The 17,066-nt window shown below is 42.1% G+C and overlaps 1 protein-coding gene across 1 annotated transcript; it reads right to left on the bottom strand.

Moving 5' to 3' along the window:
- Positions 1-1,502: 1,502 nt before the first annotated feature.
- LOC148414817 (uncharacterized) lies at positions 1,503-16,422 on the bottom strand. The gene is made up of 3 exons (XM_088428655.1): positions 16,116-16,422; positions 8,928-9,225; positions 1,503-6,243 (listed from the first exon to the last, which is right to left on the bottom strand). The coding sequence occupies exons 2-3, from the start codon at positions 9,196-9,198 to the stop codon at positions 5,813-5,815; spliced, it is 702 nt and encodes a 233-aa protein (XP_088284781.1). The 5' UTR covers positions 9,199-9,225; positions 16,116-16,422; the 3' UTR covers positions 1,503-5,812.
- Between the last annotated feature and the right edge of the window lie 644 nt (positions 16,423-17,066).

Here is a 17,066-nt window from a genome sequence, read left to right as displayed (position 1 = left end):
GCAAGGACTGCCCACGGGCAGCCTCGGCTGGCATCAAGTCGGTTGCCGCGTCAACCAATCCACATGCACGTCACTCAGCATGACACACTTACATCGACGCTTTCTCGGAATGTGTCAGGAATCGTTGATGGCAATTACATTCTCGTGTTATGACAAGTCCAAATATCTACAGAGGGGAAAAGTCAGGACGGGAGATGTTCCATCATTATGTTCGCTGCGCGGCTCGTTCCAGAGTCGTTCAATGTTTTTATGCACTGCAACACACCCTGAAAGTCAGTCCAAGTTCACTCATGAAACCAAGCACGCATGATATCTTTTTAATGGAATTGTTTGACCTTGGTTTGTATAGCATCTCATTTTGTTCAATTCTGACAATGGAATTTGAGATACGTGATGAAGCAGGGATTCACTGGTTTGCCCATTAAGTTTTGGTTTGAGCTATGATGGGGGATACATTATGGTCTTTCACATTTATGCAGTATTCTTTCAAATGCTAGATGAAATACTTGTAACAGATATTGTTTGTGTAATTTTTAAGAGTTGAAATAATAATTAAACAAAAAATTTGCATATAAGATTTTCATTGTAAGAATACATGACATCACAGGTGGCCCGGGGGCCAAATCTGGCCCGCCACGTCATTTTATGTGGCCCGCGAAAGCAAATCATGTAAATTTCCATGAGCCTCGCTAAGATGAATTCCAAAATTTTAACTCGTCATTTATAATGAATAGTAAAGTTGAAATTATGCAATATATTTTGTTTTGATTTGTTACAGTAACCTCAACAATGAATTAGCAAACGCTGATAAGCCATCTACTTGTTTTGGACAATAATAATACTATGAGGCAATTTAAAATTGATATGGTTTCCTCATCATATTAGCCCAATGAGGGAAGATGTAGGTACAGAATGGCTCTTGACAAAAATGAGTTTGCTACCCCTGCATTACATAATGCACCAGATATTCTTTTTTTTTTTTGTAACTTCTATGAGTGGAACGAAAAAAAAATATGTTCATTCTAAGCATAGATTGCAAAATGCATCAAATTAAAGTTCAATTCAAATCCAAAATTTCTTTATAACCAACTTTGTCTAAATGCAGTTTTTTGATTTACTGTACATTACGTTTGTGGAATATGAGTTTAGCAAAAACACTTCCTATCTTTATCCATTTTAGCGGACGAGCATTTTGCCACTTGGTGTTGGCTGATGAGAATGACATCCGAGTGCTTAAGTGCTCTACTTGTGAACATCACCTGACAAAACCCAGAAAACAGGTGAGCCACGCCGGTCATTACCTGAACTAATCTCCTACCTCTAATCTGCAACAGTATAAAATCAGCAACAGCCATGGCCTTGCTAAAAATAATTTTAGGCATGCAGGCCTATGCGCAGCATTGTATAGCTGCATTCCCAGATAGGTCATACGCAGAAGAAAGTTGCCCTTTTTTGAGTTGATTCACGGGATTACTCGGGAAATGAACATGGCACAGCCTGGCTACCTGTGAAATGATGTTTATTCAGCAGTCAGTATAGAATGATAAACATTGCTTTGGCACAGTTGCTTCATGAGAACAAGCTTGTCTGTGTGTATGTAAACTAAATAAATATGCAGAAAGAACCATAATTTACTTCCCAAATAAATACACAATATCAACTACAATAACGATGCACTGCCCGTTTCAAAACACATAAGCACACAAAAGGTGAGGCTTCATCGTTTTTTGTTTTTTTTTGTTTTTCTTTTTTTTTCTTACTCGTGACGGGTTTTTGGATGGCGTCGGGAATTTTAGGGATGAGTGCAAACAACCACCGGTTCAGATTACTGTAAATCTCCGCTGGTATAAACGTTTGCAAATTACATCCAGGAGGTTTGCAATCAGCTAGATACTTGAGATGCCTTTGTTTTAAATTGTCATGACAAGTCTTTTGGATACTGTGCGCAAAGGATAATTCAAGTGTTTGGTCTGGGGAAATGTGTTTTTTTTGTGTGTGTGTGTGTTTTTGATAGGGTAGGGAAGCTTTTGTACGTCAGAAAACCGCAGATGACTTAATGAAATTTTGTAGACGCTAACTTGGAGGGGAACTTGTGTTAATTGTCGTTGGGGTTAAATTATGGTTGCAATTAGGGCTAGGAGTTGGGTTCAGTCAGAGTTGGGCTTAGATTAAAATTCAAGATTAGGTTTTGGAAATATACCGAGGGTTCATTTTGTCACACTGTGCCGGGTTTTGTGATTACTTTTCCTAAATTGCCCATTGACAAATAATTTTGCTGTTGTTGGATATTTACAATCACTCGCAGCAAGATTTACGTTTCCAGGTCCATAGCAAACTCCAGCTGGCCCTATCACAGCTGTATCAATAAAATAAAAAGCGTGTATATTGTGATTGCCCAAAATACTTAACTACATACAGGATCAAATATGTGCCTGTGCACAGAAAAAAAAACACGTGTATATAAGCTGATACAAACGAAGTAGCCCTTGTTCCTCTCACTGGCTTTCCTTTCAATAAAACCAAGCTGTACTTGCACGATGCTGATGATAACTGTCCGTTCATCTGCTTCATCAAAGCCAGCCATCAGGTTGCATTTGAAATATGTTCACCCGTGCAAGTTTTTATTATTTATCTGTACTAACCAGCTAACAAGGGTTAACTATTCCCCTGTCTGTGGCTAAAAGCAAGGTGTGGAGAGCCTTCACTGAAAAACAGTGATGTAATTATGAGCCTCACAAATTCATACATACTGTATATATCAGCCTCATTACATTGTTTTGTGGAAAAAAAAACAATGTGTGCAGGTAAGGGTCACTCGCCAGGTGTTGGTGAGTCGCCGGCTAACTGTTTTGCGATTGTCTGGTTCAGTTGGAGTTGGCTTGATGCGTGGTGGGCTTCAGAGTTACAACTGGGCTCAAAGATTTGAAAAAGGATTTTGATTTTGGGTAAGGTTTAGGATTGAGGGTAAGATTTGTGATTGTGTTTCAAATAAGGCTTTTACTATAGTTGGGGATTAGGTAGGGATGAGGATTGGAAACCAGGGGCAAAAAAATGACCAAAGCTTCCCAGTCCCTGCTTCAGAAAGCCATGGCGTTTCATAGAGGTGAAAGCGGAGCCTCAGTCATCTACACAGAACATAATAAATAACATTAGAGTCAAAAAGACTATAGCTATAGAATTCCTCGATAATAGAGTCTCCTGTGGAATAACACTGCAGTCAGTAACATGCACAAAGCAAATGAACAAAGTAAACCATAAATTTCCCCACGGAAGATATCATACAAAGAGCTCGATAGTTAATTTATGACTTTAATTACACTTATAAGGTGACTTAGCATCCGTGTTTTGATTATGTCATCTGGAGGACTGTGGTTTGTGTGGGTCTGATACAGACACAATGGAGAACATCCACAAGATTCCTGTTGAGAAAAAAAAAAAAGCCGCAATAATTCTGAACAACGCTCATGTGCAGCGAGACCTGGGAGAACACGCGGCAAACTTGGACAACAAAAAGCAAATGCTTGCTTGGTGGAGGCGAGACCAACAAGTCTGGACAGCGTCTTTCTTTCACTCTTCCTTTTCTTTTTTGTAATGTTATTCTTTAAATTGCTGCCAAGCGGATGAGTCACGCACTTGTAACAAGGAGGCCCGAATTGTTTTAATTGTTTCTGTGGCGCATTCCTTCGATGTCATCTGCACTCCAAATCCTATTTGCTCTTTCGCTCGATGATAAGTGTCAAAAACACACGACTCGCTTGTACCGGCAGGTTGTTCGCTTACAAGTACTCCTTGTGTAAATAAAGATTAAAATAATATTATGATTCTGCTGGTTTCCCATGTATGCATTTGATATTGCCCAAAATCAATCATTTCTTGCTCGGTTAAAGAAATAAAAATTTGAACATCTGTCCATCCGTTTTCCTAGCCGCCTATCCTACGGTGACAGAAAATATGCCATTTGCCTTAAACCCAATTAAGACTGACTCAAAAGGACTCAAAATATATTGACTCGATGTGACTTTGCCTTTGTTCCCAACATATACTCGAATGACTCATCAGTTGATTCTCGCTAAGGAAATCCAATCCTTTGAGGAGTTAGCACTGACGGGAAAAGGTGACGTTTTAGTGTACGCTGATCGGAAAAGACTCGAAGTCGATAAGTTCTGGAATAAACGAATGAATAAATTATTAATGAATAAATTCTAACTTCAATGACAATAGCAATGAATAAAATGAGACAAATACATTCAAAGCAAGCATTTACTGACTCGGATATCACTGCGGTTGGGCCCAAAACCTCATGTCACATTTTAGTCAATTTCGTATTTTTCAGAAATATTTACTTTTGGTCAAGACACATATGTGGGTGTTATTTGTTTTTACAAATTATTATTATTTGGGGGGTCTCCTGAAATGTGATTATTTTGGCACTACAATGATTCCGTCTGATGTCAATGATTTGGTTTAAAATCAAGTGATTATAGCTCAGGTAAACAAATAGCTTGAGGAATGAGTTGTGATGAGGAAAAGTTGTCTTCGTCATTAGAATGTGAAGAAGTATAATGTGAAAGATGATAGATTTAGCTTTAATATTGCTGTCAGGGTCTAAAATTTGTATAGAGTGTTTTTTTTAGAGTTTGGATTACAGTTTGGGTTTGTTTAAGGTTCCGATTGGTCGTAAGGCTTCGGGTTCACTTTAACTAAGCACAGAAAAAGTGTCGCTTTAAATTTACTCCATTTTATTTCATCAGGTGGTTGTGTGAAATAAAAGCATTTGATTCTTGGTAAAGTAGAAACTAGATTTTATTCTATTCATGCATTCATTAGGTTTTATTGGCTACATACAACCACCTGAAGAAAGAAAGTTTATTGAATTCAACTAGCCATTTTTTTCAGTAAGTTTGGATATTTTGAGCCTCATAATGACTTGGGTAGACTAACATCAAACAATCCTTATAGGTTTGTAAGTGATATTTGTCAAGCAAGACGTTTCTGCATGTTCCAATCATTTTGCTCTTAATTTGGAACAAAACATCACAGCCTTAAAAAGTATTAAATCGAGTATCTGCAGAAACTTTGTTAAAAGCCCACATACCAGCCTTCACGTAGCATGAGAAACACTGCTTTTGACAATAGCTTCAAACTTTTTGAGAGTAATTGCGTTAAAAATGCTGACCGGATCCGATAGGATCGTTAGTATGAGTTGGGGTTAGTGAAAGCTTCTGTTGTACATGTGCTAACTGACAGAGTTTTCTTGAAAGTTGAAGAGAACGTTCGAAGAAACATTTATCTCCATGTTGTTACTTTGGCCTTTTTGTCAGATGTCGAAAATATCAATAGGATTGTTGGTTAGACTTGTGGTTTGCGGTGATTTGTAATGCTGGTGTGTTTCTGGATGATTGCAGTGAAAATGTCAAAAAACGTTTGTACGTAGTGTGCTGTGCGATTTTTGCTGGCAGTTTTACGCCCGCTTGGGGCCGACCTTGCCAAAGATATTTGGATTGCGGTCGGAGCGTGAAATGTTGTGACAGAGTCGGACTACTCGGGCCGTGACTCAGCATTAGTCACGCGCTACTACGACAACAAATCACGCACATGATGTCGCCACATCGCTGCGACACCGTTGCTTACAGTGTTACTACACAGGTAGAAAAGATATAAAAGAATGTGGATAGCAGTCACTGTCTGTCCGCTGGTCCGTTAAGTTGCTATCCTTCTGAACGTATTCCTGATCTTGAGTCTGTATTCCATAGTTTTCCGTGTCGGAAGAGCTAAAAGCAGCATGAAGAAATGAGTCTCCCTCCAGTCGGGGTCATACGCAGCCGCAGTTCTTGGCGGAAATGTTCTGTATGGTGTGGTAGCGGCTCCGGTTGTCCAGGAAGGAGAAGTCCTTCTCAAAGGCGGTGGGCCTGCAGCAGGGGCCGTTGCCCACCTTGTCCTTGCGACCCTTCTTGCGGAAGCCTATCCTCATCATGTGCTCCATGGTGATGTCGTAGTTGCGTCTCTGCGCCGTGCACTTGCCGCTGCAGTAGCGCAGCATCACCGTCTCGTCGCTGTCGTAGCCCAGGCCCAGCTCGCTCACCGTCAGCTCCAGTTCCCTCACCGAGCACGGCTTGGCTCGACGGGCTCTTTTAGTCCTTCTGGTCTGGCTCTGATCGCGGTTTTTCCGCCTCTTCCCGTCCAGCAGAGTCCCCACCACGTGCTGAAGCTCGCCTTCCGTGAAGCTCTGGAACATCATGGATACTGGAGAGGAGATTCCAGAAGGAGAGGGCGATTGATAGGTCGGAATTTTGTACAAACATATTAACGTCTACCAGGGCTTGGCTTGGCTTTGGGAAGTCAGTGGGCTACTAAATCCATTGGCCATTTTAGTTAAAAAAAAAGTTCCTCTTTTGGCTATATTTTAATTGAATGCTACATTATTTTTCATTAGATTTAACACCCTCAAAAATATATTTTTCCACTTGTTGCTAATTGAATATGACGTGGTCAAGCGTAAGGTAAAACAAAAAAAAAGAAAAAAACAGCTCATCTTGCAAATGCCAAATGTCCAAAACCTGAAAAGCACGTGTGTTGTCGTTTTCAGTCGACAGACAGCAAGTGGAAAAAATGTCTTTTTAAAGCTGGTATTTGTAGGGGTGTCAGATTAACCTATTAATTGGGGTCGATTAATTATAGTCAGAGTTAAAGCATGATTTATTTTTTTTAATTGCATTAATCTAAATTTGAATTTCTAACTTTATTTTTTCTTTTTTGAATTGGGCTTCTTGTGCTTGAGTTTTTTGGGTTTGGAAAACAGACCAATCACACTCTGAAGTGGACACTGATTAGCTGACATTTTATTTGGCATAACAGGCTCTTTTTGTGGGTGGGAGGACATAAGGAAGACATGAAAACGGAAGAGCGGGTGAGAGTTGCCACAGAATAAGTTCAAGTTTAGGCAACGCTCCCAGCTGCTACCGTAGCCACAGCTAACGATAGCAACAAAAACGCAAATATAGTGAGCCACGGCAAAGCTTTTTACCAAATTAAACTCAGTGTTAAAGCCTCTCTGTCACGGAGCGGGTAGACACAGTTTTATTTTGATGTTACTTTCCAATTATTTGGCATTTGACACAAAAACAACAACAAACAAACAAACAAAAACAGGACCATTCCTCCAATGGTTTGCAGCTATCACTAAGGTTTGCGGCCAGCACTTAGGACTAGGCTGAAGTATAGTAGAAGGTACAATAAATTGTCATAAACGCATCTATTTAGGAAAAATAAGGATTGAAGCCACAATCTTGTGCTTTTGGTTTGGTTCTGGGTCTTATGATTAAGTTTAGTTACGGTCCTTGTTCAAATTTGGAGTTTGCAATCGGGGCTTACATGTTGGAGGTAGCAAATAACTGTCTTCAAGTAGGAGTACTATTACCTAACCTCAAGCCTGATAAGACAGTAGCATTTCTCATGTCCAATGAATGAAGGCAAATTCAACCATAAGAAATTGTATGGCCATAACTGTTTAAACATGTGAATCATCACAATGCGCTCACCAGGCAGAAATGACTTTCTCTCTGTTTGTATATCCTGAAATCGACGTTAAGACACTTTTAGGATGTGTGTGCTGAAGAAGCATTCCATTGTTTCTTCCGTGTCAGGTATATAAATCATTTTGAACATTTTGCTTCTGTGTTGAGCTACTGAGAACTTTTTGTGCAGTTCTGTGTGACTGCCTAGATCCATATCATTTTTGAATGATAATGGTGTCATACATTGCTAGCGGTTATGTGGGATTGCAGAAGTCATGCGACAGACTTCTGTTTTACACACAAAAAAAAAATACACGTGACAAGGTTTCCATGCAAATAAGTAGCAGGTAGAATTTGTAGTAGCTCAGTGTAACAGGTTAAAACAAGTGTTGGTTCTGACAAAAATATGCAAGTACTGTAAAGAAAATGAATGTTAGGTACATACGTGTAATGGATTAGATATGGCGCATTCTAGTCAGGTTTGGGTTGAAATAAGTTTTGGGTTTGAGTCGGGGTTTCAGATTTGTAGTTGGGGTTAATTTGGACTAGTCTTACCGTTAACGCCTCAATTTAGGAATTGTGATTTTGGAAGGATTTGAATGGGTTCAGGACAATTTGAGTATGACTTCAGAGTTGGGACCATGTGCTCGGGTTTGGAGTCGAGTATTGCGTGTGTGGATTTGGTTTTGACGTTGGCTTTAGAAATTTGACTCCGTTTATTTTACAGGGTTCACGTTTAGGGTTCAATGGCTTTCTGGGTAAGGATTAGGAACAGTTAGGTCTCCAATCGACTCTAACACTTCAATTTGGACTATTTACATTTTTGACTTTCTTTACACTGGTACAGCACCACTTGTAGCCAGGTTCGACCATTTGCGACCACATATTTGCGTCGACTGCCATCTTGACGTTGACAGATTTAAATTGGTTGTACCCTGCAGTGCGAAAGCATTTTAAATAACTTGTGTACAAGTTAGCGAAGGTAACATAAGCTGCAAAATATGAGGCGTTAATTGCCTGCAGATTATTGCGAGACATTAAAACCTGCTGGAACGTGCTGCGGCGACTGCTTGTAGCGTGATGTCATGTACTATAGCTTTTACATGTTGATTTGGTTTCGGGGTTAGGCTAGGTTAAGGTAAGGATATGAGTTTTTATTCGGGGTTGTTCTTGATTTAAAGCTTCTTCCGTCGTCGCAAAAAACAGGCCAAATAGGTCAATTGAAAGCTCGGAATTGTCCTCGTGTGAATGTGAGGGTGAATTGGGTTTTCTGGACCACGCCTGGCTTCTAATCAAATGCACCAAATTATGATGAAGTATCAGGAGCCCGGGTTCTGATAGGGCTTTAACATTTTACGCTCGTCTAGCAGTTCGCAGCATGATAACGATGACGGCGACGAAGGTGGGTCTTACATTCGGAGAGCAGCGAGTTCAAGTTGTCTGCTGAGCGCGTCCTCCTACGAAGAGCCCGGGTCCAGATGGCCGCCGGTGAGGAGGATGGCGTTCCTGAGAATGATGGATGTCGCGAGGACAATGAGGATGAGGTCGATGAGGAAGATGAGGCTTGGTGTTTGCCCTTTGCCTTTGGGGGTCCGGCGGGAGTGGCCATGTTTCTAACGAGGATGATAGACAGGGCGGCGCCACAGAGCATGAAGGCAAAAGTAGCACTTTTCCATAACTTCATCTTAGAGCGTGGAGGAGCATTGAGACGCTGGCAAGAGAAGAAGAAAAATGTCAATCGGCACTCGAAACAAAAGAATGCATTAACACCAGTGTGTGGTTTTAATTAATAGAGTTTGTAGAACGCGATTCCCTAATTGCACTTCTTCCTCCTGGTGTCTTTCTCACTCTCACTTGGACACCTGAGAATGCAGCATGAGTGTAGGCAGGTTGATTGAATGTTACGTAAACCTTTACACCCCAAGGCCTCATAATATTCAACAGTACATAAACATGTAAAAGGAAATGATCATTATTATTGTTATTATAATTATTCTAAACTCACCGCGCAAGCAAACTGATCTTTTAGGGTTAGGGTTACAACAAACTTTGACTAATGGGTTTAGCTCAACTTTAACTGTTTTACACTTATACCTACACATTTTTCTTAACGCGTCACTTGCAAAAATAAAAATCATTTCCCCCGAGCCGGAAATAAGTAACTGTCTGTCAGTGTCTAACAGCAAATCCAGACTGGCCCTTAAAGTGTTTTGCCAGACTGGATTGTGTTCACACATGTCTGTGGAGCACATACATGCAAAAGTTTGCCATTAAAGCAAGAGTATGTAAATAATGTTTCGCCTTACGAATGATGCTAATACCACGCTGGTGTGTAATGAGGAGAATAGCATCGTTGTTGTTGCTTTGGTGATCTAGGAGCACCTGTTTTTCGGAGGTGCGGTCTGTCTTTCGGCTGAACAAACCCAAACTGGTCATGTTGCGTTTGCGCTAGCTTTGATGCTAATTGAGCAGGCCTGCAGATTATAGTTCAAATGCATGTCATAATTCGTGGGTTCTAAACAAAAAATGAAATGTTAAAATGCATCGAATTGTATTTTTGTTCTTTCATTTAATAAGCAAGAAACTTTCATTGAATTACCCCCCAAATTCATTTGCTTGACTGTAAGCGCTAAGGTAAATGGGTGTTTTGTCACATGATCAAACCAATAAACAAGTCGGCAGTTTTACTATTAGTGATAACATGATAGACCGGCGTGTCAAACTCATTTTTGTTGCGAGCCATTCTGTAGCTACATTTTCCCTCATTGCGCCAACATGATGAGGAAACCAAGTCAATTTTAAATGGTCTCAAAGTATTTTACCGTCCACAACAAATTGATGGCTTAGTAGTTTTGAACAGTTTGTTGATTGTTGAGGTTACTGTAACAAACCAAACCAAAATATATTACAAAATCTCAAGTTAAAACTCAGTTGAGCAAGGGTCCTGGAAATTGACATGATTTGCTTTTGCTGGCCACATAAAATGACGTGGAGGGCCAGATTTGGCCCCCGGGCCTAGAGTTTGACATCCGTGTGACAATAGAATACAAAGTATTAAGCAGTTTGTACTTTATTTATTAATTCGATGCTGCAATTAATTCAACCTGGTGAGCCATTTAGTCACAAATCTAAAATCCTCACACAAATATAAATAACATAGGCTTATGAATGTTAGATTAATCGTCTAGATGTGTTGTGCTCTCGTTTGTGTTGTAGTTAAATATAGTTTGTGTTGTAGTTTGCATCCCTGCACTTGAATGTCATGTTTGCGCGCGGAAGTCAAAGAAAAAAAAATCGTCTGAATTCCAGCTCATATGTTAAATTCCTCAGGAACCTTTTATCTTGAGGTACCACCTTGTTTTGGTCGCTTTGTGCAACGCCATTGGTTGCATGTTACAATGCTAACCTGCAAGCGGGTTTATCTTAAACATTTTTCTGCGGAACGAGAGCGGACACACAATGTCACGGATGAGCGCTCGGCTTCCAGGGAACCGGCGCTGATGTTTGCCAGCGCGCCAACCGGCCAGGAGGTTGAGGACGGATGAGGAAGAAGGAGCCCCGGGAGAAGGGGAGGAAGCAGCAGGAAAAGTCATCGGCAAACAGAAATAAGAGAGGCCGACGAGGCCTTCGAAACTAAACAAACGCAAGAAAATGTGGAGAAAAGAGCACATTTCGTGTGCGCGTCTAGCTAAGGAGCACATGTGTGCAGCCACAGATAGTCTCCGAGGATCATTTTTGCATGTTTGAGGCAGGCTGTGAAATCTCAGCCAAGAATGATTAGAATGCTAATACCATCCTCACCATGTTAGTTCAATACAAATGTCAAACAAACAAAAAGTATTTTTCACACTTTTACAACGCGATGTTTTCACTGGCAGCCTGCTAAGCGTTTAAATTAGGGTTTCACTGTCACAGGAAGATCAAAATTTTATTTAGCATCCAGTCAGAGTTCTTTCATGTTATCACTTATCCCGCATCCATCCATCCATCCATCCATCCATCCATCCATCCATCCATCCATCCATCCATCCATCCATCCATCCATCCATCCATCTTAACCGCTTGTCTTCACAAGGGTCATAGGCTTGCTGGTGTTTATCCCAGCCGTCTTGGGGCAGTAGATGAGGTACAATGTGTCAATGAGCATTCACACTCACACCTAAGTGAACTGTCTGAAAATATACCTCCCATGCATGTTTTTGGGAATGTGGGCATAAACAACCAAAACAACCAATATTTTGGGCCATTATGCATAACAATATGATATATATTAATTGTATACATTTTACTTTCGTAAGAAGTGAGAATTAATATATGAAATACAAATATTTACTGATATACTATGCTTTAAATAGGCGTTTTTAATAAATACTTAATTTCTTAATCTTTTTATTTTGAGTATATTATTTTTTTATTGATTTTATTGCATTCAAAACAAAAATATTGGTACAGGTATTTGTATTTATTTTAGCACAGGAAATTTAAATGGATAATTCATTATATAGTATTTAAATTAATTTTGGTGAGTATTTTTTTTTGTTCTTTGAATTCTCACAGAAAATTTATATTTTAAACTTATCAGACTGAAATAAATGGAAAAAAAATTAAGCTCCATTTAAAAAAATATCCCATTGCACAAGTTAAAAAAAAAAGATTTTTATCATTACCGTAGAAAGACTGATAATGATGACAAATACATATTTTTGCTATTTTATTTATTAAATGGTTTCATTCATTTCTCATTCATTTTCTGAGCCGTTGATCATCTTGAGGGTGGTGATGCAAGTGCCTATTCTTTGGGTGAAAAAGGGTGCAGACCCTGAACTGATGGCCGGTCTCTCGCCATTTTATATAGTAAAAGAAATATTTCAAATAGCGAGACCTTAAACACATTAAAGTAGGGATTTCAAAATAAATGCGCGAAAACAAATTTGTCGGCATTAAAAACAAACACATCCAGAAGGATTTTTTTTTTTTATCTGTCAGTCCTCCAGTTCCAAATGAACTTTATCCTCCCCTCAAGTCATGCGTTTCAACACATCACTTACAAGTGCACCGAAACGTGAATCGAGCGCGCAAACCTAAATAAAGTCGTGGATTCATATCTTTGGTCTGTATTCTGGCTCCGTGACTGCACGTCTCGGCGCTCACACGCGACTTCCGTAGCCGCCCTTTTCTTTTGACGTTTTACCGCCATTCCTGATGCATGAGACGTTTTGGGCATCCTGAAAAAAGGACCCTCTCAACCGGGCTCTTGTCGGGGGCGCTCAAAGATTTCATTATCCGAGGGCACGCGATAAACGAGAAATATTTGAGTCGGTGCCGAGCCGCCCGGGGGAAGATGAGGCACCGATGTGACATCAAGACGCTTCTGAAGGCCGGGTATGAAGCGAATCTTTGTGCGACGGAGATAGCGGCTCGTTTTACGACGGTGACCTCCCCGGGTCATGTGACGTGACCACAAAGTCAGTCGCCGCACGCTCCCCGTCGCATAACACCTGGTAATCCACTTTACATAATGGCTCTTGATATGAGACCCGCCGAGGCGTCGGGTTTGAAGGCGCCGCGCAATTCGGCCCGTCGTCAAGACCGCAATGGCGCCGTAAACAAACGAGACGGGACGTCGGCACCTACTGTGTGTCGTTGGGGGGGGGGGGGCGTGGTCTTGCCTTTGGCCTCCCGAGTCAGCGGCAGGTGGGCCGGGAGAGGAGTGCTCGCAGAGGTAACAGGGACATATTCCAAAGATCAGGGCGGGATTAGCGCTAATGCCTGCAGTCGGCTTTATCTGCTGTCACGTGGGTGAACACCTGGCTGAAGGGACCAGTTCCTTTAGATGCACTTTGTGCGTGCGTGTGTGCATGTGTGTTAATCCAGCAGACAGCTTCAAGTCAGCAGTAGAGCAGCAACTCCTTTCTTGCGAGACCTTTGAATTCACATTCGCGGTCTGGAGAGGCACTCCAATAAGTGCGGGTATGCCGAGCCAAGGTTGGCCGTTCTAATTGGACATTTGGTGCTGAAATGAAAGCCGGAGCGCGGCTGTGAGAGTCGGCTCGGAAAGCGGATCATTTGCTGGGATGTATCAGCCTGCAAAGCAATTTTAAGCGGGAGATGCTTTGACAGGTCTGGAAAACCATCACTATTTGTGACACATATAACAATCTTTCAGCCTCCCAAAATCGGACTCAGCTTTCCGAATGGGTTTTTCAAGTCAGGTGAATGAGGAAATGGATGCCTCAACAGGTCTGGGATGACTCACTATTCTGATGAATTCAACTTTCCATACCTTGTTGATGAAGTTGACCTTCTTCGCCCCAATTTAGGAGAGCAAGGAGGCAATATGAAATGAAATTGTCGCCTTTTTTTTGCTCCAAAATCTTGGGGGATCCAAAATACGAGCAACTAAGCCCCTTAACGGGTCTGGAGAACAGACATGCCAACCCCTTGATGGGTGTGGAGCCGTCTGTCACTTTAGTACATCTTCATGCTTCCAACCTTGAAAAAAACATGCTTCAAGTCAGGAGAACAAGGAAGCAAGTGCCTCCGCAGAGGACTTTTCTGTTCAAGTCTACTCAACGGGCGCACAGGCACAAGAAAGTGAGCACTATGTCTGGTCTGGAGCCAAAGTTTGTTGGTTCTTTATATTTCTGCAATACTTTTCAAATCTTTGGAGGAAGCACCTCAACGGATCTAGAGAACAGCAAGGTCAGCATCTCAACAGGTCTGATGAAATGCGGAAGCGAGCTCCACGACGGCTCCAGAGCAACAAGGCTATTTAATTTCATTCGATTTTTTTCTAACCTGCCTGAAGGTGTTTTTTGTTTTAATTGTCCAAGTAGTTTTCAAGTTTGGAGAAACAAGGTAGCAGGCGCCTAGACGGGCCTGGTGCATGAGAACACAAGCTTTCTTATGCTCATTCTGGGGCTAAATCAGCATTTGTGACAGTCTACTTTTCTACCTAAGGACAGAGTGGCTTGGCTCTTTATCATTCGAATTTACTTTTATTGTCAAGTCTGAAGAGCTTGGTCGCATCCCTACTCGTTCCCTCGTCAGCTTTTTGCCATCCTGAAAAAAGTCATCGTAACCTCACCTTTCTAAAAGACTTTCCAAAGTCTTGGCAAGCGAGCGCCTTCACGGGTCTTGAAGACGAGGAGAAAAAGGCGGCGACGGGTCCGCAGCCACCCACTTTGGCAGCGAGGCAAGGCCTTCAAATAAAGTGGATATTTCGGGCTGGATTGACTGTTCTAAATTAAGCTGAGCGCTTGAGTCAGCGGGATCATTAGAACACGGCTGGTGCTTGTTAGCTAAAGTTCCACACAAACCGAGGCAAATGCTGCTTTTATTGCAAAACTAGCATGGAAAAGTGCTTTGGATGCGCAAATCCCGCAGACTGACTTAGGACGGATTGAACTGCCCCACCGAGCAGCGCTCACGGATACGTGCATGCACGGGCAGGCGCAAGCGTAGGAAATATGATGACATTTTGCTTACACGGTATCTTAAAAAAAAAAAAAAAAAAACATGCTTCTGCAGACGCAGAGGCAGAGAAGCATTCGCGCCCTCCCTCTGCTTTTTCTCACACGTGAACTTATCAGTCAGCTGTGTGATTCACTAGTGGTCGGAAAAGCCGTTATTAGTCGCGGATGAGTGCGTTGACATTCGATCAAACATTTTCACGCCTTTGTTTCACAATGTTTATTTGTGAATACGTACCATTTAATGTCATTGATAATTTTCATGTTATTTTACCAGTTTAGTGATAAACATCCAGTAATTAACCCCCACTCCCAAGCCTCTCCCATATAACTACTTTGCATATCTTTGTATATCGATGTAACCCTAATGCTGAGAGAGCGAGAGAGAGAGAGTGAGAGAGCGAGATTAAAATAAATGTCTACAATAAAGTACTTTCATTAAGTTATAATGAACTTGCGTTACTTTATCGTACATTATTTAATATTTATTAGATTTTAAAAAATATTAATTATATTAAAAGTCAACAGCCCTTTTAATTATTAAAAAAAAAAAAAAATGCTTATTTTCACGTGTTGAATGAGTTCCACGAACTTCTGGAGCCAACAGCCCTTCTTAATGTTAAAAAAAAAAAAAATCATCTCATCTTTGTTCTGTGGAATGAGTTCCCAGAATGAATGAAAATGAAACGGTCATATAGTTATCATTTAATTCTCAAATATCTGCTTGAAATAATATTTGTTATTTATGTGCAATTTGTGGATCTTTTTTTCCCCCAAATATTTTGCTCTTTAAAATGACAGGAATCCTCCTATCATTTTAAAGGATTAAAAACATATTTAATACCGTTTTGCACAATTTAAGTTTTTTGTTTCATCACTTCATTGGCTTGGTGGCAATCCCATGAATGGCACACACGCACGCGACCGACCAGAAACGGTACGGCGCCAATCGGCATCATCTTTAGAAAACGAAGAACGGCATCAGCGGTAACCCGTATCAAGCGGCGATCTGAGCGCGGAAGTTTCCGACCGCAATTAATCCCGGCACGCGCCAGGGCGCAACACCTAAACGCCTCGACCATAAGCCGGACCGGCTTAAGGCCGACAAAAGGAGATGCGGCGTCCTTACCGTTCGGGCCGGCTAATCCAGATTTAGCTGTGTGGCGTTTGTCTTCCGCCAGGAAAGTCCATCACCGCCTCGACGGCTGCGGAACGCGCATCCCGACTCTGCTGCGCCCTCCGGAGAGGGAGCCGCCCGGACTTGATTTGTGCCCTTTGAGCCTCTTTTTCTGGTTTGTCACTCGCGCTCCAAGATCCAAATCCGCATTCCCGGGACTTTCATAGCTCTCCGAGCGGACGGGCGCGGGAAGTCAAAGTTTGGAAGCTCGTGGCCACGGGCATCTCGTCTGCGGCTGCGAGATGGTGGAAGTGCGGCGGCGAGCTTCTCCCGCCTGCCTTTGCTCGCCTCCCCCCCCCCCCGACCGCTCCAACTGTTGCTCCTCCTCCTCCTCCTCCTCGGATTACCCCCGACACGATAATCTCTCTGGAGGCCGCGGCTCCTAGAGGATGCTTTGGCCCGGCGCGAGCGAGGGCTTTACGTTCACCTTCTGCTCTGCGAGAGTCGGGCCGGGAGAAGGAGGGGTCCGCGGGGTCCGCCGCAATCTTTTAAGGGGAATTAGGAAAGTTCGCACTGGGTTTTAACGCCGCTAAGACAGGCCTAAACCCACTTAGATGAAATTATCACAGCGGAGGTATTCCGTGATAATGGAATCTGCCAACGAAAGCGCCTCAAGGCTGGCGTATTTCGGGGCGCAGATGGTCGGGTGTTTTGTTTGTAAGAAAATAAACGGCCCCGAAGAAGATCCGCAAACAGGTGGGCCGGGAAGCCGATAAACAGCAATCTCCGCGTCTAAACTTTGGTGATAGGCCGCCAGACTGGCCCAAGAGTCACCTTGAGTGGCCTCCGGCCTCAACTTCTGAGGGTTGGCGGCGTGGGTGTTTTGGAATTTCTTCAAAGCCTTCCAGAAATTTTGCCCGTCACCTCAGGAGATCAAAGATGTAAACGCATGGATGGGTCAGG

Source organism: Hippichthys cyanospilos, chromosome 12, assembly GCF_059441005.1.
Source record: "Hippichthys cyanospilos isolate Australia breed blue-spotted pipefish chromosome 12, RoL_Hcya_1.0, whole genome shotgun sequence".
Lineage (NCBI taxonomy): Eukaryota > Metazoa > Chordata > Actinopteri > Syngnathiformes > Syngnathidae > Hippichthys > Hippichthys cyanospilos.
The sequence above is the reverse complement of the archived record's forward strand: the minus strand, read 5'-3'. Positions and strand labels throughout refer to the sequence as shown.

Excerpts from the sequence above, each read along its gene's own strand:
- LOC148414817 (XM_088428655.1), bottom strand. The coding sequence starts at position 9,198 with ATGAAGTTATGGAAAAGTGCTACTTTTGCCTTCATGCTCTGTGGCGCC. Across the intron at positions 6,244-8,927 it reads GAACTCGCTGCTCTCCGAAT|TATCCATGATGTTCCAGAGC; the intron begins GTAAGACCCACC and ends TCTCCTCTCCAG.